This window comes from Panthera leo, chromosome E1 (assembly GCF_018350215.1).
Source record: "Panthera leo isolate Ple1 chromosome E1, P.leo_Ple1_pat1.1, whole genome shotgun sequence".
In the NCBI taxonomy this organism is placed as follows: domain Eukaryota; kingdom Metazoa; phylum Chordata; class Mammalia; order Carnivora; family Felidae; genus Panthera; species Panthera leo.
This window is the reverse complement of record NC_056692.1, coordinates 22,818,578-22,841,796: the sequence shown is the minus strand read 5'-3', so window position 1 is coordinate 22,841,796 and position 23,219 is coordinate 22,818,578. Positions and strand designations below refer to the sequence as shown.

At 40.4% G+C, this 23,219-nt stretch overlaps 1 protein-coding gene across 5 annotated transcripts in view; it reads right to left on the bottom strand.

The window, feature by feature from the left end:
* Positions 1–23,219, bottom strand: part of AP2B1 (adaptor related protein complex 2 subunit beta 1) — a 133,587-nt gene that overhangs the window by 10,544 nt on the left and 99,824 nt on the right. For all 5 annotated transcript variants that reach the window (XM_042916404.1, XM_042916403.1, XM_042916401.1 and 2 more), the window contains 2 exons: positions 4,179–4,263; positions 3,169–3,255 (listed from right to left, as the gene is read on the bottom strand). In XM_042916404.1, the coding sequence (XP_042772338.1) occupies positions 3,169–3,255; positions 4,179–4,263 (172 nt within the window). The remainder of the gene's footprint in view (positions 1–3,168; positions 3,256–4,178; positions 4,264–23,219) is intronic.

Below are 23,219 nucleotides of genomic sequence, written 5' to 3'. Positions count from 1 at the left end.
AAGACTGAAGGCCAGGTTGCTAAGTCCTTTAAGCCTGTGACTTCCTGTAGCCCTCAGAGTGTTAGTTCCATCTGTCAAATGTCTACTCTGGCACAGAAAAGCTATTTAAAGTGTTGGTGCTATTGTGATTAGGGCAGATCAGCTGGAAAGGATGGTATTTTTAGCTCCCAGCTAGACCCAGGGTGTTGAATCAGAAGGCACTAAACCTGGAAACATACTGTTAATAGAGCCCTCAGGACTGGAGGGAAATGTAAAGGCCAGGCCACTCCAGACTTTGGGGTGGATGCAGAGGAAAAGCTAGAAAGGATTAGTTGCAGGAAGTGGTCTTGCAGATTAGCAGTGATTTAGTGTGGGAAAATGATGGCCTTGGCCTCCTGAAGAAAACAAAAGTGGCTGTTTTTCCTTCCACTCCATATGCTGTGCTGCCATAAGGCAGTATGTCACTGAAAAACCTATTCGCTGGTATTTGGAGCACCCAAGGCAGTGAGGAACTGGCATGAAGCCATGGCAGAATTGATCAAAACTGAATTTGCTCTGAGAAATTGTGCCAGGCTACAGCAGAGGACACAGCCCCACTGGGAGAAAGGCCAGACATCTCTTCCTTGGCAAGATCATAAATGTACACTAAGGTGCAGTAAGGGTTCAGAACTCCAATCTGGATGTAGGGGGATCTTTTATTTTGGCAGGCCAGACTAAAACCATCAGTCATCCAAACTTCTTTTTCTTTTTTTTTTGAAAAACCATTTCCCTTTCATACTGGATGTCTGAAACCAAACCTTTCCAATTACTCTGGCCTTCCTTTGTTCCCTATAGGCCAGTGTTTCCCAGATCATGCTCAAGGAACACTGGTGTTGGGGCGTCTGGCTGGCTCGGTCTGTGGAGCAGGTGACTCTTGATCTCGGGGTTGTGAGTTCGAACCTCTATACTGGGTGTAGAGATTAAAATTAAATCTCAAAAAAAAAAAAAAAAGGAACACTGGTGTTCCACAGGATGTTAATAAGCGTGTTGTGATTTTAAATTCCATGGTCAATAAATTCAGTTAACCTTGAGTTAAACAGGTTTCCACAATGGTGGGCTCCTCAGCTTTTATGTGTGCTCACATGCAATGGCAACTTCTAGTAGAGGCCCATCATGCACTGCCTTTTGCAGCTGTAACCACAGAACCCCCTTTTTTCTTTGAGAGACAAATGTTCTCAGGACAATAATATATGAAATGCTGCCATAGGACCAACCTCCGCAAGAGTGACTTGAACAAAGGGTGTCTTCTAAGCTGGGTAGGAGTGCTTCTCTAACATGATCTGCTTTGGTTCTCACCATGAGCCACTGTGGATTCTGCACCTGACAGCTTCCTGCAGCACAGCTTCTGCCATGGAAGGCTACCCAAGCTCCTACACTCATGAAATGAGGCTTGTGGTAGCTGACCGTGAGCCTCAGAGAGGACAGGTAACACCGTCATCTACCTAGAATATGGCACCAAAAGCACCTCAACTGGATTATGATTTTTAAAACAATTCTTTTTAACATTTATTTATTTTTGAGAGACAGAGCATGAACAGGAGAGGAGCAGAGGAGGAGGGAGACACAGAATCCGAAGCAGGCTCCGGACTCTGAGCTGTCTGCACAGAACCTGATGTGGGGCTCGAATTTGGGAATGGAGAGATCGTGACCTGAACTGAAGTCAGACGCTTGACCAACTGAGCCACCCAGGTGCCTCTGGATTATGACTTTTTATGAAAATGTAGCAAAAACTTTAGTTTTGTTTAATACATACATAACCAGTCAGGGTGAGAAACCTAGACCAAGACTACATTAGGAAGAAGGCAGATGTGGTGGTGTTCCTGAAGAGAATCAACTACATAGTTATTACAATGGAAATTATAGAAGACTATCTCCTCAGACACTTCTTCAAAGGTTCAGGAGCAGCCCCATAAGAGAAGATCTGTCTGAACACAGAGGATGAATACATATATCATAGAGCCCCAAAAGACAAAAGTTAAAAAGAAAAGGTAGGAATGAGAGAAGACAGTTTCTCACCCTTCTCTGTACTCCCATACTGCCCCTTTCTCCCACTGCTGTGCTGCAGTTATGGTGGGACAGCCACTGAAAACCCCATGTGCAAACCATTGACAAATGAGGAGGAAATAGATAAAAGGCAGAGGAGAAGGTACCAAGCACCAAGGCTCATTTTCATTCAAACTTAGAAAGCTTTGTGCTAACCTCAAAAAAGAGCAACTGCCAGGGCGTCTGGGTGGCTCAGTCGATTAAGCATCCGACTCTTGGTTTCGGCTCAGGTCACGATCTCACAGTTCATGAGTTTGAGCCCTGCATCGGGCTCTGTGCTGGTAGTGCGGAGCCTGCTTGGGATTCTCTCTCTCCCCCTCTCTCTGTACCTCCCCTGCTCATTTGTTCTCTCTCTCTCTAAATAAATAAACATTAAAAAAAAAAAAAAAAAAAAAAAAAAAAGAGTGCCTGGGACCAAGGCAGGACACTGCAAAGCTCAGGGCCCCTTCTAACTCCTCAGGAAACTTCCGTGAGACAAGCCCTATCAAGACCTAGGGAATAATACAGCTGTATGGTTTCTCCTCTTTGGGTTCCTGCTTTGATGTTCTATTGCAGTAATAAAATTAACTACAGAAGGGCCTGGGGCTTTTTAATGGTGATTATAGAGGTTAATATCATCATATGAAAGTTGATACAACTCAAGAAAAAAAAGCTAATTTAATCAGTTATGATGTATTTTTGTTTAATTACAATCACAAGATTCTGCATAAGGATCTTAGAAAGTCACCTTTCTTCTAATACTGAAGGTTGATACAAAAGGAGAAACAGTCCTTTTAATCCTTGGGAGAGTGTATATCCTCAAATGCCACTTCAATTACTTGAGGCTTACAGGGGGATGTGCAAGAGACATGACTAACACATGTTCAACTGCTAAAGAACTGGGTGGATGGACCCATTCTAGTTTGTGAAATCTGTTAGCTTGTGAATAATGTAGTACCCTGCATAAAAACATCTCAAGTTTTTAAAGAGAAGTTTACAAAGTCAAATACCTAGCATATAGCCACCAGAAACAAGTAGATGTGGAAAGCAGAGGTAATTAAAAACAAATTTTTCAAGTACCTAATTTGATTTACTAAGCTGCACAAGAAATTCAGAGTCATTACTCACCAGCATTTAGATGACATTCCTTAATCTGAAACTGAAGTTCATTTTCGTTGGGAATATCCTTCCATGTTGCAAGGAAGACCTGGCGCTCTGTGTGGGGAAGCAGAGGGAAGGGGAGGATGTGCAGTCTGCCAATATTCCGATTTCTGATGCCTTAACCGCTTCTCTTCAGGAGTGCTGGCTCTTACAACACAGCCAGGAGCGGCCAAGACCCAGAGCCAGTCCTCAGCTGTGCAAATACTCCACACCGATCAATCTCACATCACTGGAAAAAGTCTACATCCAGGATTCAGCGCTGGCTCCACTGTTCTCCTGTTTCATGACTTTGCGTAAGTCTTGTGATCTTTCTGACCCTTAATCTCATCATACATAATTACATCTGTCCTGCCTACCCAAAGAGCCATTTTAAGAATCAAATCAATTAAGTACCAATACAATTAATATGTACCAGTATAAGTGAGTGTTATTAGGTGGTGGTTTCTTAAGTAAGGGAAGACAGAAATGTCAACAACCACATGAGGAGTACTAATGGTTTATTGCAAATTACTGAATTCTTATTTTGAGACAGTAAGAACTTAGTATAGGGCTAAGTGCTAAATCTGCATATATTATCTCATCAAGTCTTTACAATAACTACTTCCGCTTTGCAAACTTGAAAACTGAAACTCAGGAAAGTTAAGCACCTTGCCACAACCACACAGCTAACCAACAGCGAAAGTGAGATTCAAATCCACATCTCCTTGTCACCAAACCACTTACTCTGTGCTGGAGTGACCGGATTATTCAGAAAACCGGCACTATGATAGAGAGACCAACAGCAAAGCAAGATCAACTGTGACTCAGGAGAATAAATATAATTAGTAAGCATTAGGCCTTTAAAACAGACTTACCCTCCCCCCCCCACCTTTTTTTTTTTTTTTTTTTTAAATCTTAAAAAAGCTTCTGGGGTATACTCTGACATTCAGAGGAAGGGCAAAGGTATATTTGGCAGAAGGACAGGAGGACGTACTTACCCATTTTGCCATCTTCTACAAAAAGCACATTGAGTGGGATGAGGCAGCTGAAGTAGAAGACATCAATATTGTTTTTCACAGCCACCTGTCAAGAAAGTATCGAGGGAAAATCAGGACATCATAGGAAGCCAGGTAGGAGGGAAGGAACAGTATGTGTCTAGAAATATATCACTCTATTTCCTTCCTCTTACAGACAGTGCAGGACTTCCCAAATCAAGACATACCAGCCCATACACTGCAAAGCACATCCCTTACTCATTCCACTGTCAGAGCCCTGGACAACCCACAACTCTACCTCTTTCCAGAAGGAGCCCTGGAGGGATAAATTGAAGGCGTTAAGTTCTGCACCCAGAATAAACTATTCAGTTATTGTTTGTTTCCATGGTTATTAACAGTAGTAGCTTCTGTTCCCACTTACTAAGTACTATTAATGATATTATTTCTAATCCTCATTGTTATTATCCCAAAGTAGGTGTCACTCCCTGCTCACATCTGACAGATGAGGAACTGAGGTTCCAAAAGATTAAGTAACATCCAGGGTCACACTGCTAGTGCACAGACGTAGCAGGCTCAAATGCAAATTTGACTCCAAACCTTTACTTTTTCCTCTTTCCAAAGTAACTGGTGCCAGACAGCACTACCCACCCCCCATCACCTTTCTAGATACAAGTTTTAAAGTTTTTCTTTTATAAAATCTTCTTTCTTAAGCCCTATGGTTGGAAAAAGCTTGCTGGTCAAACACTGCTAAATCTGAGGACTAGAAAAAGGAAAAGACTTACAGCAAGCAAAGAAATGAGTTTTCTTGTCACAATACAAGCTCCTGATTTAGGGAGGCTGTGAATTCTACCACAGCCTGTTGTTCAATTCAGAGCATGCTGTTTATATTTCTAAAAAGCTACAATAAGTACTTTTATTCAGGGGTGACACTGATTGGTGTATATATTCAGAAACAGGCAGGTTCCACTGCAGCAGATGACAAAAACCACATACTGTAAGATGGGAGAGGAGGAGGAGAACTGCTCTAAACCACCACTTCCCACTGGTTTCAGTCACTAGTAACTTTCCCATCTATGCTCTTGGCAAGGCAGGAAAACAGTTCTCTGGGTAAGTCCTATAATCAGTAACCATGCCTATTTCTCTTTCCTTTTGCTCTAAACAAATAAAGTAAAAAAAAAAAGGGGGGGCTTATCTAGCACCCCTCCTTCACCCCTTTGGGGCAAATGTCAAACTTCAACAGCGTATCTAGCTCTTTATCAAAACTTTGGCCACGAGATACAGATATCCTCTTTTCAAGTTTTTCCAGTTCTTTGACGTTTATCATCAACTCAACTCCCCCAGCGTAAATAATACCTTTACTTCGTCTCCATAATTTGGTTATGTCTACTTGACACTGTCTTTCTCTTCTCTCTCTCCCAGAAGAACCCATCAAATTACTTTCTTTGTAACTTGTGCTTTTCAATTACCAATCCCCTAGGAGTTTCTGACCTATATCACATAATCTGATGCCCCAAATGCTGAGACAGCAGGATTCTAAAAAAGCTAGAGTCTAGAAATGTAAGCAGAGTAACTAACCTCAGGAAAGAGGACCACAGACATTTACATGTACTAGAGTACCACTTGAAAAGATTTATACCAGTTGTGGGTTGCTGGGAAAGAGGTATTTTCTAAATCATCCGGTACTCAGCAATGAGAGAACTCTTACTTCAAATAAGGGCATCAAGAAGATCCTGAGGTAGTGCCGGGCTCTGTAAATGGTATTTATTTAGAAGGGAAAACTGAGGTGGGCTAGTGTGGGTTATAGAAAAGTCTTATGAGAAATGTGAGTGATTATCATTACTATCATCTTTGAATATAAAGCAGTCATATTTCACAATGTGCCACTCATTCAAACCTTTATTAGTGTTTACTATATCCCAAGCATTTGAAATAGAAGGAAGAATACAGAAAATATAATCTTTGTCCTCCAGGGGATAACATTAGTGGTTCTTAACCAAAGACATATTAGAATCATCTGGAGAGATTTTTCAAAACAGAAGCCAAGGCTTCATCCTATGTAAATAACAATCTAAATCTGGAGCCTGGTGTGGTCTAGTTTGGAAAAAGTTCCTAGGAAGACCAAGCAGAGAAGCAATTAATTTCAAACAGTGTCACGTAAGGAGTCTGAATAAGATTGCAAGTATCTTATTCTTCTGAGGGAATCCTTCTAATTGGAGCCTTTTAACAATGGAAAAGACATGAAAAGCTCCTCTAGGTCAGTAGTGCTAAACCATTCTACCTCGGGGACCCCCTTGACAACAGATAAAAGTCACGGACCCTCTTCCTGAAAAACATACACGCAACATTTTGACATACAATTTCAGGGATTTCAGGACACCCTGAATACTATCCTGGGACTTCTGCTCTAGAATAATTCTGAGAAGCTGGGACACCCAGATCAGAGGCAGCAGACACAGTGGTGGTTCAGAACGTGGACTTGGGAACCAGACCTGACCACCTGATTTCAAATTCTGACTCTGTCACATTTACTAGCTGTTGTGACTTTGGGCAAGGAGTACTCAGCTCAGTGTCCTGTCCGATGAAGATAATGGTGCTGAATGCATGGATTGTTAAGAGAATAGTGAGTGAGTACTGATGAAGCACTTAGAATGGTGCCTGGCTTACAGTAAGTAAGCTAACAAGTGTCTGTGAAAGAAAAATTCCCTCTTCTTTCATCCTCTTTTTTGCCTTTTTATTCAGAATTTTCATATAAAGGATAACCATACTAGACTCAAGTGAAAACTTACACATGCTCAAATGTAGTACTACCGCTATGCTAAAAAGAGATCAGAAGAGATTAAAAAAAAAAAAAAAAAAAAAAAGGCGTATTAGCAAACTGTTAGCTTAATGATTCTTCTTGCTACTGTGCCCTTAGTAAAATCTCTCTTTATGGGATCCATAGCACAGGTCACTCTGGAGGAGGCACTTCCCCTCTTACATTAGCTTTTCAGACTCTGTATTTGGTAGCTCCCAGTTTTACTCTTGGCTACTGCATCCATTCAAGAGTATATGGTTCTCTTGGATCTGACCCCTGCCTACCTCCTCTCCAGCCTATTTCCTTAACTTCAACCATATCAAAATTACTTCTTGTTCTCCAAACACTGAAACTCATAGCTCTGTGCCTTTTTACATATTGTTCTTCCTGCTTAATATATTCCCCTGAAGCTTCAGCTGTCTGAAAAATATCTTTTGTTATTGTTGTTGTTGTTGTTTTGAGAGAGAGGGTGCAAATGAGGGAGGGGCAGAGAGGGAGAAAGAGAAGTGGGGCTTGTACTAACCCGATTAAGGGCTCAAACTCAAGAACCGTGAGATCATGACCTGAGCAAAGTCCGATGCTTAACCAACTGAGCCACCCAGGTGTCCCAATACCTATTTAATCTGAAGATTCAGTTCAAGTTTAAGATTTCTCAGGAAAACTCTAATCCCTCTCCACACACCCAGTGCATACACTTCCACCATAGCATAACAGTTTACATCTGCCTCCCTCATAATATAATGAGCTCCTTGAGGGCAGGGGCTCTATCATTGACATGCCCACGGCTCAATAAATATTTGTTGCATGAAATTAAGGGGAAGATGTTGAGCAAATGGAATGAAACATTCATTTCCCAACTTTTTCTACCTCTATTATCATCTGTATGCCTAACATAATCCCATTAACATCTGTTAGGTATACTGGTACTCAGTGAGGCAGGGACAGGTGGATGATAGATAAAAGCTTTTTGTTTGAAATCACTGAGCTAGAAGAACATCTATATGCTAAGAATAACATAGGGAGTAAATCACAACCCAAATACTAGATTCTCCAAGGATGACATGCCAATCACTCTTTAGGCATTGAGGCCAAAAAGAATCAAGGGAAAAACACAGTATGAAGCCAGCTCAGTTCCAATCCGGATAGCAGTTACTCTTAAATAGAACCTTAAAGAGGATAATACTGATTGCTTTAGAGAGCTTTCTTATTTTGAAATTCACCATCCCAACATATACAGAATAGGAAGGCATAATCCTGACAAGCTGAAGAACTACTTTCCGAGAGCTTTAATATCAATACCTAGCTTGCGTATGGGAAATCAGTTACAACATATATATCCCAACTGCCTTAGTATCTTTACTTGGATAACTAATTATCTCAAACTGAACATGTCTAAAACCAATTTCTTGATCTCCCCTCCCTATCCCTAAACAGTAAATAGAAATACCACAAAGCCTTCTAACAGTCTCCCTGTTTCTGCACCTGCCTCCTCCACCCCCTGTAACACCCCAGTCTATTCTCAACACAGCAGCCAGAGAGTTCTTAAAATGTGGGTCAGCTCATAAATACCTCTCTGCTCAAACCTCCAATGACTTCCCATCTCACTAAGGATAAAAACCAAAGTTACGAATGCCTATAATCTGATGCCTATTACCTCTCTGATATTATGTGCTGTGACTCTCTCCTTGCTAGCTCCATGTCAGCCACAGGGGCCTGCTGTTTTCTCTGGCACAGAACAGGCACTCTCCTATCTTCTGTCTGGAATTCTCTTCCTCCAAAAATCTGCATGGCTTATTCCCGCCTCCTTTAGGTCTTTGCTTTAATCAAATATTATCTTTCCACGTAGGTCTTCCATGATCAATGTATTTATAAAATTACACCACCAAGGTGTAATTACACCACCCCAGGACTGCCTATCCCAATCTCTGCTTTATTTTTCTCCAATGCCTTCATCTGACATACTATTTTACTTATTTGTTGGTTTACTCACTGCCTGTCCCCGTGCCACACATACCCCGCCCTGCAGCAGAATGGAAATGCTATGAGAGGAGGGGTTTTGTCTTATTTACGAAACTGCTCTCAGTTTCTAGAACAGTGACTGGTACAGAGTGAGTACTCAATAAGAATACCAACTGTAAAATGTACTACTCAAAGTACCTGAAAACCATTTAGGTTTAGACAAGATATAAACTTGGTCTAAAGTTTCCAAAAGGACAGTACTTCTCAAGTTTTTTATAGTGTATTTCCCTTAACAGAAGAGGAAAGTATGGACATATATACCAGGGTGGAAGTAGAAGGAAGGGTGAGGATTGGGGGTAGATGATGAAGTAGCCCATCATAAGAACAAAATTTCTCTGAAGTTCCACACTATTCCATAATGCATCTGTATGTTTTAATATGAAAATGGGTTTTCTCCCTTTACTTTTGAGTAAAACTGATGCTCCAGAAAATGTCCCATGTGTATTCTTCAAGTACCTCCTAGCAGTGTGTTTAAAAATTGTGGATCATGACCAAATGATGCTTCTTAAGATTAAGATAGTGGGTTGAAACTTGTATAAAATAATAAAACAGCGGCGCCTGGATGGCTCAGTCAGTTAAATGTTAGACTCTTGATTTAAGCTCAGGTCATGATTCACAGCTGTGAGATCGAGCCCCGTGTCAGTCTCTGCACTGAGCATGGAGCCTGCTTGAGATCGATTCTCTCTCTCTCTTCCTCTCTGCCCCTCCTCCGCTCACACGCTGGCTTTCTCTCTCAAAATAAAAATTTATCTAAAATAAATTAAAAAATAAAACAGGACGGAAAATATGATAGTGCATCTTATGAACAGTTTGCCAAAACTGTTTTGGTTTTACGTATTCAGTGTGTGTGTGTGTGTGTGTGTGTGTAGAGAAACTGTATTTCTTACTGTAAGTGTCAGCCAAAAAAGTATAAAAGCCATGAATACTCACACGCTATGTAAAAAGCAAGCAGTGAGGAAATGGATTCAACGGACAAAGGAACAGAGTGCATACCTCAAGCTGCTCTGAGGACGCCTAAAACAGATCACAGATGGCACCAAAGAGCAGATTACCGAATCTTCTGTGCCTCTGCCCTGTCACGTGCAGCGTGTGACCATAACAATATCAACTTGCCTTTCAGGGACATCAATAGGAGGAGCAAAAAGAAATGATTATGAGGCAGTTGGAAAACACAAAAGCGGGCTATAAATGTTTAATAATAATAATGATTTTCAAAAGTTACTTTCAGTGGCTGCCGGGGAAAGTGCAGCCTGTCAGCTTCGGCCTGTAAGTAGCAATTAGTTTCCTTCCATAGTATAGGAAGCCTGCTGCGGTAGCTGAAGCCTCTTTATGGTGCACAGCTGGAGACAAGCAGGCTAAATTAATATTCTAACCTCGTTCCAGTGTACTCAAAAGTACTATAAAAAGGTACGAGATGAACTCAGTCTGAACTCTGGTAAATGCAGCCTCTCACCAGAGATAACCGCAGGAGGCAGGGCCACAAGAAAAACCCAGGCAAGTGGCACACAGCTCACCTCTGAAGAGTATATCATCTACTCTTTCCTGACGTCACTTGTGACCTTTCCAAGTCTCTGAAGAATATTTTTTTTTCTTTCATTCCTCCTCTCCATTTAGATTTTGGAAAGAGTATTTGCAGGCTGGTCCAAGCTAGGACCAGGCAGTGACGCCAACCATCTCCAGTTCTCTGAGGAATGATGATTCAGATGTGCTTTAAGTGCCACACCACCTAGTCAACAGATCCTGAGGGAATGGCTCTGAGTGACAGGTTTTTAATGGCACATACTCCAACTGTGTGATGTATGTCATCTGAGACTCAATCTGCTAGCTGCTGGACTTCCCACCTGTACTTCTGCATCTCTGGTCAATGCCCCCCAAATATCTACCATCTGTAGTATGAAATATGGTCTTCCATCTCAAATTCTGTGGACCAATAAGTTGAGAATCCTGAGAAACTGAAGTTTAAAGTTTAAAAGAAATTACAGCTAAAAACAGAGCAGAAGTAATCACGAAACCTGCCACCAAAAGTGTCAATTTACTTTCCTTCTGATGCTAATCATATTTGAACTTGACCAGCATCTTTAGTTTACTTCCAAGACTGAGATTCCAATCTTGTTGGAATCTCTATATATTCTTTCTCACTCCACCAACAAATCAGATGGGATTACACAGCAGCCGAGAAGCCCTCGAACGGTACCAACCTGCTGCCTATCGTAGATAAAAGCCAGACTTGTTCACTCTCAAACAGATAGGATTTTCTCATTGTTAAGAGTGCGTGGACAGTGGGACTCTGTACAGAGAAAATTCAACAGGTTCCCCTCCTCCTGATATAAGCAGTGGCTCCATGTCTGTAATTTACTCCTGGGCAACAACATGGCACTTCAGCATTTGAAGGTTCCATGACCAAAGAGCTCTTAGAAGGGAAAGGAAAGCTCTGAACAGACCCCCAGATGATCTCTTAAACTGTAAACCCTCTACTATAAGAGCATTATAATCACTGGGTTTTAGAAAGGCAAGGAGATCCTAAGAGCCAAGCTCTCTTAGTAGGCCGTTTTGAGAGGAGGTGAAAAGAAACCAAAAGGACCCTGACTCCTCCTATGGTCTCCATCCTGTCATGAGATCTGCTTAATTTCCATCTCAAAAAAACTCCCAAAAAGTTTATACCACGAATTAGAATGCAGGCCAACTTAGTATCTCTAGAACACCAAAGAGAAGGTTAAGATTGTAAAGTGGCATGTGGGGCGCCTGGGTGGCTCTGTCAGTGGAGTGTCTGACTCTTGATTTCGGCTCAGGTCATAATCTCATGGTCATGAGATTGAGGCCTGGGTCAGGCTCACACTGGGTGTGCAGCCTGCTTGGGATTCTCTCTCTTCCTCCCTCTCTCTGCCCCTCAAAATCAACTTAAAAAAAAAAAAAAGAAGAAGAAAGAGAAAGAAAGAAAGAAAGAAAGAGAAAGAAAGAAAGAAAGAAAGAAAGAAAGAAAGAAAGAAAGAAAGAAAGATTGTAAAGTGGTATGGATAGATCGTGAGTTCATGACCTGAGCTAAACTCAGGAGTCCGATGCTCAACTGAGCCACCCCTAACCACCCCTAGACTGTTTTGAGTATTTGAATAAATTGTTACCTCACAAAGAATTGAGCAATGAGATACAATGAATATCCACTGGCAAAAGATAATCATTTTCCGCTCTTAAAATTTGTCTCCTTCTAGCTTTGTGTCTATCACAATTATGAAAAAGACAGGTTTCTTTCTAGTCTTATAGTAAAAAGGGAATTGCTCAGCTCTAATTCTTACCAGGCATCCAAATGATTTTGGTTTTCTCTGAGGCTCTAAGACACTTACAGAGCACCCTTGAGCCTCCAAAGTTACTCTGAAAATATTATCCAAAATAGTCTTAGGCAATTAGGATAACAGTTTAATAAGTAGCTGCGTAGTGGCAATTTATTTTAAAGTGGCACACAGACATAGGTTAGCAACAGAAAACGTTCTCCAAATATTTGAATAGAAACACGTTCTATTTTCCTAGTTATCTCCAACCTTGGAATTGGGGTCCATTAACGTGCTGTGATTTTGCCCTTTCAAATATTGATGAACAGAGTGAAGAAGCAATAGCTTCTAATGTTTGCTTTGCCTACTTGGAAGAAAATGAATTTGTACTTGTAGTCCTCTGATTAAAATTGAAAGGTGTCCCAGACGCAGTCAATGAGGAAAGGCAGGGCTAGATCACACAGGGCCCTAGAGACAACTGCTGGGCTTTTGGCTTTTCTGCTTAGAAAAAAATATCAACACAAGTTCTTTCAGACAGGCGATGTATACCTGAGTAGAACAGGGCAATGGTATAGCAAAAATTAAGCCGCTACTGAAACTCTGATAGGACCACACCTATATGGAGAAGGTCACTGGAGAGGGCAGCTGTGCACAAGGAACCTGGATAAGGGAAAATAATGCTAAGATACACTGAAGCTCTGGTAGCTTCCTCGTTTTTTTTTTTTTTTAAAGCTTATTTATTTTTGAGGCGGGGGGAGGGAGGCACAGAGAGACAGGGGGACAGAGGATCCAAAGAGGGCTCCATGCTGACAGCAGAGACTGATGCGGGGCTTGAACTTGACGAACCATGAGATCATGACCTGAGTTGAATTCAGGACACTCAACCGACTGAACCACCCAGGTGTTCCCTAGCTTCCTTATTTTAAAGAAGTTTTAGATGTCAGGCAAAATAAATCAGAAACTTACAGCAAATGTGTACGTGATCTCTTTCTGCCAACACAGAACTCACCTGCCATACTATACTGACCAATCTGGTTACTATCCAGAAACCTCTATTACAAACCCCAAATTCTCTCTTCCTCCAGCAGCCTACAACAGAATGACTCTATTCAGTTTCAGTTGCCAGAAACAGCTAGCAACATTCTCACAGGCCTTTCAGCCTGCCTGACAGTTCCCCAAATCCTAAAGTCTTACACCTTAAACATTCTGCCAGATCTATATAGGTTCTAAACCTAAAGGCACCCATCTCTCTCCCTCCTTTGTTTGCTAGGTCTAGCTTATGTGACCTTGGTTGTAGCTGTTGCATCTCGGAATACTATTTGCTGTAACAGCATGAACTGCTTGCTATGTAGGGCTTACTGTTCAATTTAAAAAATACATTTAATACATACTGTACTGAATCACAAAATGGTGAAAACAGGACTAGTAAACCACCAGTTAAAGTGATTAGATATTCCACACCCCAGTCTGATATGTCATAAGACAGAAGACCCAATGGAAATGCACAGACCTCAATGAATGAACGAACATTACTCATTAAAAAAAAATTTTTTTGTTAATGTTTATCTACTTTATTGAGAGAGAGAGAGAGAGAGAGAGAGAGAATGAATGAGTGGGGGAGGAGCAGAGAGAGAAAGGGAGACACAGAATTCAAAGCAGGCTCCAGGCTCTGAGCTGTCAGCACAGAGCCCCATGTGGGGCTCTAAACCACGGATCGTGAGATCATGACCTGAGCTGAAGTCGGATGCTCAACTCATTGAGCCACGCAGGAGCCCCGAACATTACTCAGTTTTAAATCTTGGGGTAAAACTGATCTAGAATGAAACTAGGTTCTAGATAATAAACATACAGTCTCAGATTAGTTAGCAGCAAGTCAGAAATCAAAGGGGTTCACAGGTGTGCATATGTTCTGCCCCGGTATATTATCTAATCTTAACATGGACAAAAGGAGGGCATATAGTTTTCAAGATGACTGGACACATGGACAGGCCGCCATGCACAGATGCTGGCTCTGAGCAGTTTTACTGGGGAAACAGGTCACACATAGAAGGACAGAAATTATTGTGAAGAGCATGAGCTATGGAATTGAGAAGTTTTGTGCTTTCAGCCTTCCAACTCCTTTAATGGCTTCTGGAAAGGAATGTTATCAAACCAAGGACCACCATTTATTCACACACTTTTCAAAAATGGTTAAATACTATTTCCCTTGGTCTCCAAACTATAACTGATTCTAAGCACATTCACCAGTGTCTCTATTTCTAACCAATTTTTCTACTTAAAATTAGAAGAAGAAAACTGGCATCTACTTGCAGTGCACACAAATAAATGTCCTTCCATAAATTTAGGCTTTCCTGAAGTGGACTGAAAGGGAAATGAATTCAGACTGACAGATTTTCAGGCCCTATGAACCTTGATTCAGACAGAAACTTGTTCTATAAAACCACAAGCTGCAGAACTAGGATCTACAGACAGAATTTAAAGGAAGACACGTTTTAGTCAATATAAATAACTTTCTAGCTTAAGATGGAATGGGCCATTCTAGGGTAGTAAATCACTACCAGTATTCATGTAGATGTTGATACCATTACTGCTAATATAGGGTAAACTCCATCAGAAATAGAGTTTGAAGTTTTATTTTCAAGGTATATGGACCTCAATACCATGAAGCCAATGCTTAAATCCTACATAAAAATTGTAAATAAAGCAAATTCTTTTATCTCAATGAACATGATGTTATGGCAAAATATAAGAGAGTAAATATGAATGAGGGCAGGATATGGCTCTTGAGTGGGCTTCAATCCAGCTCAGAAAAATCAGAGTAAACTCTCTTTAATTTCAACCCACAACGTACTGTATGGCTTTGCATAAATTATCAGCCATAATGAGAACATAGGGACTAGAAAGAGGTGCCTACTTTTTACTCAGAATTCAAAGTCCCCTACTGCATAAAGATCACATTGTTAAATCTACTTTCTAATTATTTATCAAACCAAAGCCACAAAATTGATTCCATTTTTCATCATCAACTCCTAACTTACCATCGTGATATAAAGATGGCTGGGATTTTAATAGATGAAAACCCACAAATCATTTTTATTACCACTTTAGAACTACGTTATGAAATTCATTTTTTGCTGAAGATCTGCAGCATGGGCTTCAGCTACTTTAGTAATCTGATCTGAGAGACCCTTCTTTATGAGGAACTAGGTCACAAGCCTGGGTGTTTTCAGAACTGAATTCTGAATTTCAGGAACAACTGTGTCCTGCCACTGATGCCAGATTTATGATGCTTTGGACCACCTCTGCTTATCTGGGTACAGAATTCCTGGCTACTGCTTATGGGTGGTTATTCAAGCAGGGCAGTTGCTATTAATAAGTATATCCTAAAAGAGAGTCCCATAAGCCAGTTGTTGAGTGCTGATTATTTTAGAAAGACAAAAGATATTGCCTAGTAGAGTCTTGATTATCTTGATGAAAAGGATAAGGAGTATTCTCAGTAAGGATAACCTAGTAAAAAAGCAGTATCTAGTATGAAAGATAGTCTAATTTCTCAGATGAGACATGAAAAATGAATCAAATTTGAAGCAGCAAAGGGGCACCTGGGTGACTCAGTCAGTTAAGCATCCGACTTTGGCTCAGGTCATGATCTCACGGTTTGTGAGTTTGACACCCGTGTTGGGCTCTGTGCTGACAGCTCAGAGCCTGGAGCCTGCTTCGGATTCTGTGTCTTCCTCTCTCTCTGTTCCTCCCCCGCTCGCACTCTGTCTCTCTCTCTCAAAAATAAATAAAGATTAGAAAAAAAATTTGAAGCAGCAATCACAGAAAGTAATTTTCTCTTCTCTTTGGTAGTAAAATGTTTTCATCTTTCATAACCAAGACTCCATGACCTACATATTGTTAATGGAACATTTCAGGTTCCGTCCTGTCTACAGAGGTTATTTTCAGCATTGGATCTATCTGTCCGGCCTTGGAACCTCTTATAGTTCCCATAAAATCCACCACTTCAAGGACTCAACAGCTATTCAAGCAGCATGTAGTCCCATAAAAGCAATCAGCGTGCAGAGTCCTCAATTGTGGATCCTGGAAGACCAAAGAAGTTTTTTAACACTGAACTTGTTTGGCTTGCACGACAGTCAAGAAAAATCAGCAAATGCCAAGCTGGTTAGCTTCATTTGATGGAAGCTGCTGAAAAGGTCTTCCATTTGGAAGCATTTACCAGTTTTTTTGGTACAATAGCTACAGCTATGGGCTTTCTGAGTGTGAACTGACATATGTAAGCCATGAAATATCAGGGACAGGCACCATCTGCAACTGATTGTCTCACAGGCTGGAACTGCAATGTAGGAGTAGCAAGGGACAGAATTTTCTCAGGGCCATACACTGGCGCAAAAAAAAAAAAAAAAAAAACAACCCTTTTGGCTGACAAAGATCTTAAAGATATGAATAAATAGGACTGTAAGATTGTGTTCTCTGGAGCTAGGCTCTTCAGCACATTCTCCCCTAATCACTCCAAGGGTAAAATGAATAGAAGTTGTTTTAGAAGAGACATTCAAAGAAAAAAAACCAGAGACATTTTCCCTAATTAGTATTCATTCTGCTATCAAACAATGCTTATGTAGGGTTTAAAAGCAATAGGTTGATAACAAAAACCATATATAGGTTTACCTCCAAGGCTCCTAATTGTAACTACTATAGAAAGAAGAATTTTTATAAAGGTGTTATCAGACTTTCAGGTAAAGACAACAGACTGAAAATTACAAATTTTCTTTCTCCTGGAAGAAATTCTGTCATAATTAAAGAAAAAAATTAAAGGTATAAATTATAAAGACTGGGGAGCAAGAAAATCTCGGTAGTGTAAAATACATGCATTAGCAACACCACCACAGAATTCTCAAAGGCTCAGGACTGGCAACACCTCTAGAAATGTATGGAGGGGACTGTGGATAGACGGTGTTAAAAGAAACAGGCTTAAGGTGCTGTTGGGAGTCTGAGATCCCCACCACCATTCTAAGCTACCTTAGGCCCTCAACCCTTGCGAAAAACTAAAGATTAATTCTTTAATAGGGGTGATGAATTCAGCGAATTTATGCATAATGAATGCTGAGACTCTTCAGCCATCTTTCCTAATTTAGCTTCCAGAATGCTGGCAGAAAGCCTTTATATTCTAGACAAGAGAGTCAAAGATAATTTCGGGAAGAATTAAGCCAGCCCAAGAAAAAAGATGTGGAAGTACTGACATAGAGGATTCCAGCTGCCCTCAGTGATGAATAAACTGGTGGTCCAGCCCTGGATCTCCTGGTTTAGAAAGCCATACTCTGATCCTCCTGTGGCCTCCCTGCAACCAATGGATAGAAGAATTCTCAGGACCAAAGAGATATACGCAGATAGAACACACAGAATTTCCTGGCAGACAGACCCAACACTGTTTCCAGGGCCTGTTTGAGAACTTCTATCACTTTTGCTGAGGGTCAGTTAGCATACCCTTAGGCCCAAGGGATGGCCAAAGGGTAGAGATGGGATGAAGGAGGGTATGGTGTGAAACAGGCTTCTCCAGTTGTACTTCTGAGTGGACAAATGGGGAATTTTAGCCAAGAACCAAATGGAAATCCTAGAATTAAAAAGTATGTTATCTGAGAAGAAAATTATACTGCATGAAGTAATAGAAGATTGTAGCCTACAGAAGAAAGAGTCAATAGACTTGAAAACAGATCAATAGGAATTATTTAATCTGAAGAACAGAGAAAGATGATAAAAAGAACAGCCTCAATGATCTGAGGGACGATATTAAGTGGTCTAACATTTGTGTAGCTGGAGTGCCAGAGGGAGGAGACACACAATGGGGCAGGAAAACTTTGAAGAAATGATGGCAAATTTGGGAGAAACAATCAACTTACAGACCCAAGACAATCAATTAACCCCTAACCAGATAAATATAAGGAAAACACTTAGGTACGTAATGGTTAAACTGCTGAAAACCAAAGATAAAAAAAAAAGAGAGGGAACCCACAGATCAGCACTGACCAAGAAAACTTTCTGCAAAGATGGGAAAGTTCTGCTTTTGCAATGCCCAACCTAGTAACCACTAGCCACACGTGCATTTGAAATGTGGCTAATCCATCTGAGGAAATGAAAATTTTATTTTATTTAATTTTATTTTAATTTAAAAAGCCACATGTGGCTAGTGGCTACCTTACTGAACACTGTAGCTAAAGAGAGTTATGAGAGGAGGGCCTGGGTGGCTTGGGATGGACTGGGTGGTTAAGCATCCAACTTCGGCTCAAGTCATGATCTCGTGGCTTGTAAGTTTGAGCCCCGTGTCAGGCTCTGTGCTGACAGCTCAGAGCCTGGAGCCTGTTTCGGATTCTGTGTCTCCCTCACTCTCTGCCCCTCCCCTGTTTGCTCTCTCTCTCTCAAAATAAGTACACATTAAAGAGAGTTATGAGATATCAAGCCATCATAATATGTGCACTTTACTGATTCAAACAAACAGTAATGAGAAAAACAAAAAGGTTAAGGTGCTGAGATAATTAGAAACCTGAACACTGGGTATTTGATGTTAAGGAATTCTTGTTAATTTTTTAATGTGAACAAGTTACTGTGGTTATATTTTTTAAAAAGAGACTCTTTTTTTTAAATTTATATACTGAAATATTTACAAATGAAATGCTATGTCGATATTTTCTCAAAATAATATGGAGTAGGGCTGGGGATAGGGGTATAGATGAAACAATATTAACCGTGGATTGATAATTACTGAATGACAGGTATGGCATACATATCATTACACTATTCCGTTTACTTTTGTAATGTTAACAATTTTCCATAAAAAGTTTTTAGAAAGTAAAGCAAAATGAGAAAGAGATGGAAAATAGGAGGGAAAAACAGGGATTTTCCCTGAAGGGTCAACATCTAAATGGCAAGCAAATAATGGGAGATCTATAAAAGTTAAAAAACAAACAAACAAACAAACAAACAAACAAAAAACCACCCAGAATTTGGGCCTCAAGTTTCCACTTCGAAAAAGCCCAATGAGTACCTGGTACAATGGGTGAAAAGGGACTCATACCTCTTCAGGCATATCACTGTTAACTTTCAGAACATGACGGATAAAGAATAATACAAGTTGTCAATAAGAAACAACAGCGCAGAATTAGAATGGCATCACACTAGGAGGAAAGTGATTTGTAACCTAGAATGTTATACAGTAATTGTCAAAAAGTATAAAGACACCGTAAAACACGTGAAACTTTAAAACCTTTATTCTCCATGTACCATTCTCGGAAGATACTGGAGGATGTTTTCCATCAAAATGAGGGAGTAAACAAAGAAAAGAAAAATACAGTAAGGAGACCCAACACAGAAGAGAGGTGAAGGCAATGAACCGTGGAATAGTGATGAAGGGAGTTCCCAGGATCACAGTCATGTTTCACACATAAAAGAAAACCAGTCCAGAATGGAGCAAGTCAGAAAACTCCAGAGGGGACCCTCAATAAAGTGAAAAGTGATAAACTGTGTTTGAAGGCTCTGACTTCATTGGAAGTTGGGACTGAATTATAGTTAAAAACACAAAAAACTGGGGCACCTGGTTGGCTCAGTCAGTTGAGTATCTGACTCCTGATTTTGGCTCAGGTCATGATCTCAAGGTTTGTGGGATCAAGCCCCACACTGGGATCTGCTTTGCACAGAGCCTACTTGGGATTCTCTCTCTCCCCCTCTCTCTCTGCCCCTCCCCTGCTCATGCACAGGCTCTCTCAAAATACATAAACTTAAAAATTAAGCAAACAAGAAGAGACAGGTATTAACATGTAAGCATGCAACTAACTACTTATAAAAAGTTTTATGGAGAAAAAAATAATTATCCTTTATAGCTCTGCTCTGAAGTACAGCAATAATAATGTAAACACTGGGCTCTGATTAAAGCAAATTCTGAGCTAGCAGAATAGGAGGGAAAATAGAAGGAGAGGAAATTGGCATGAAGATAATGTCAGTGAGTGGGGAAAGATGTACAGGAACACCTAAAACGGAAAAATTCAGAAGTCACAATAGAAGCATGTTATTCAGACATACAGAAGTAAATGCAAAAGGTATCAACTGAAAGAGGCGAGAGGGATGGACTCTGTGGAAAGAGAAATTGGGGGTCATGTCGGGGCGAGAAGGCTGGAGACTGGGTTTTTCTTAATTAACTATAGAACCAGTTGACTCTTTAAACTGTTTTTATAACCCTGACAAAATTAAAACTTGAAAGAATGGTGCTACCAATGATCCCATAAGAGTTTATAGCCCAGTGGGAAGGGAAGCCAAGCAGCTGTGAGAACTCTGCAGCATCTGTGCAAATACCAGAATGAATACATGTGACGCTGTAAGTCTATTGTCTTTTTGCAGACACTGACTTGAAGCAGTAGCCTGCCAGGTGTCAAGTTTGAAGAAGTATATTGGGAAAATGTTTCTAAGCAACTAACACAGATGAAATGAAGGTCAAGGATGTCAGAGAAGACTCATTTAGAAATAATTCATTTAGACATTTGCTAGTGTTTTGGTTTCATTTAAATAGAGGGAATCAAGTCTCTCTTTTTTTTTTTTTTTAATTTTTTTTATATATTTATTTATTTTTGAGAGAGTGAGACAAAGTGAGAGTGGGGGAGGGGCAGAGAGAGAGGGAGACACAGGACTGGAAACAGGCTCCAGGCTCTGAGCTGTCAGCACAGAGCCCGATGCGGGGCTTGAACTCACAGACCGTGAGATCATGACCAGAGCCGAAGTCGGACGCCCAACCGACTGAGCCACCCACGTGCCCCAAGTCTCTTTTTCAAAGAATATAATTGTATGATATAAATAAACTCAAAAGAATCCCAGCAGAGGCAAGCTAAACTTTACTTTGTGTAATACTTATAAGTTGGATTCATGAAGGTTTTAACAACATCAGTGCAGTAGGAGACATTTTCTAGGCTCACACCTCTACTAGGTATTTAATTCTTGTCTCTAAGGTATAATCTATTTTATATTTTAGGAGGGAACAGTAACAGTGTCTTTTCAACCTTTCAATAGTGTTTCAGACAGGCTGTAAGTAAGTAGTCTGATGAGCATTACAATGAAAAGTTTTTGTACTAAGTGCTACATTAAGTTCTGGCAGCTGGGTTTATTTGTCCTATATATTGATATCAAATCAGCCAAAATAGTTAAACCCACACTGCATTCAAAATTTCGTTTCCTCCAACCCCAAACGTTTTTTCTTTCTGATTTTATAGTCTAAAGTGTAGAAAAGTACTAATTTTCCTACATGAGTTCTTGAATTTAAACACTTATGCAAATATAATGTTTAAATGTCAATCAATTTTTATCTGGCTTTATCCTAGATCTTCATGATCTAAATTTGTTGGAGTTAATACTGGATTCTTTTTGTTTATACTGGGACAAGGGCAGAATGGAAGCTGAAATCTACAGAAACCCACCCACCTTAAAACTAGCCATAACTTTCAACTCCCACCAGCAGACATTAAATAGAGCTGCTCATAGGGAAAAAAGTTTTTCTCTTTTAAGTTTTTACTTATCTTCTCCACTGGGAAATGCCAATTAATGAGAAAACAGCGATAATTATGACATCCATGAAGGAAGACAACCATGGAGAAAACTCCAACAATAAGTACTTGACTACAGATGTAATTTTTCTTTTCTCCTAGAGAAAGCTGAGATGCTTTGTTATACTCTACTTAGATGGAAACTTTTTAAATATTTGCTTATAACTTCAGGTTTGCAAAAACAAATACTTATAAGTCCTAATCAACACTTTTGAGGGAGGGATTTGGACTAAGAATCAACTGCTCTTATGAGGGTTCGTTATTCCAGATGTTCATTTCACTGAATGAAAAATGGAAATACAAATAGGAAAGTAAACTGACATTCATTTCTTTATTGTTTCCTTTTTGTTCTAAGAGCAGAAAATTTGCCCTGGTTTCTGTGACCCAAATTCCCTATCCTACTCCTAAAGTAAAGCATTCTTGCCGACTGTCCTCAAATATTATGCTGGAGGCTCTATGGGCCAACAGGAGGTTAGGTTTCAATGGAAAGGGAGCAGATGGAGATTTGGGTTAGTTCCTTACTTCAGGATTCTGTGCTGGAAAAGCCCCTTAACACACTGCTCTCGTCATAGTAACAGCCAGCTCCATCTGCACAGTAAGTCTTGTTTTGTTCTTCTAGTCTGAGCCAAGTTCTATCATGACTCACTCATCTTTGCTCTGAATCATTATACCCTTTGCTGAGAAAGAGGCATCAACTAACTGTGGCACTGAGGTAGTGAACCTGCGAACAGGCTTGGTGCGCTGGTATTTAAATTACAGAAGAACATGGGTTTTAACTCCAAGTAATTCTGCTGCTGGTGTCTCAGTAGTAGGTCTCACACTGGTGTTTCCAGAAACACTGAGCAATGCTATCTCACCTGTCCTGACTGGGAAGTGGAAGGTTGATATTTTTCTTTCATCATTTCCAACATATTTTATATTTTTAGTCTCATCCAGACTATTCATTTCAAGTTCTTGGTGGAAGAGGAATACTTGTCCTCTGCTTTGTTGTGACTTCTGTCTCTCACAGTACACCTTTCCCTCTTTTTATGGTTCAATTTGTGAACTCATTGTCAATAGACAGTTTCTTTTCAGGTGGGAGTCCTGATGGCCCTGAAGTTTAGAGCTCTTGCAAAATGATTGCTTTGTATTTGCTTGTTCCAGGTACCCTGGGTTTCACCAGTCCTGGGCCAATGTTACATTCATTTATTGGTTTGGAGAACACTTCACCAAATAGCTTTTATATTTGGACTACACGCCCGTATATTACGCCATGTATAGCAAAATACTGGGCCATGGATTTGTCATAAGAGGGCACCCAGAACGCTGGTCAGAGAGATACTTTTCCATCACCTGCCTTAGTGGAAACACTTTTCCCAGTCCCCTTTCACTGAGGGAGTTCCCCTTCCAGGGT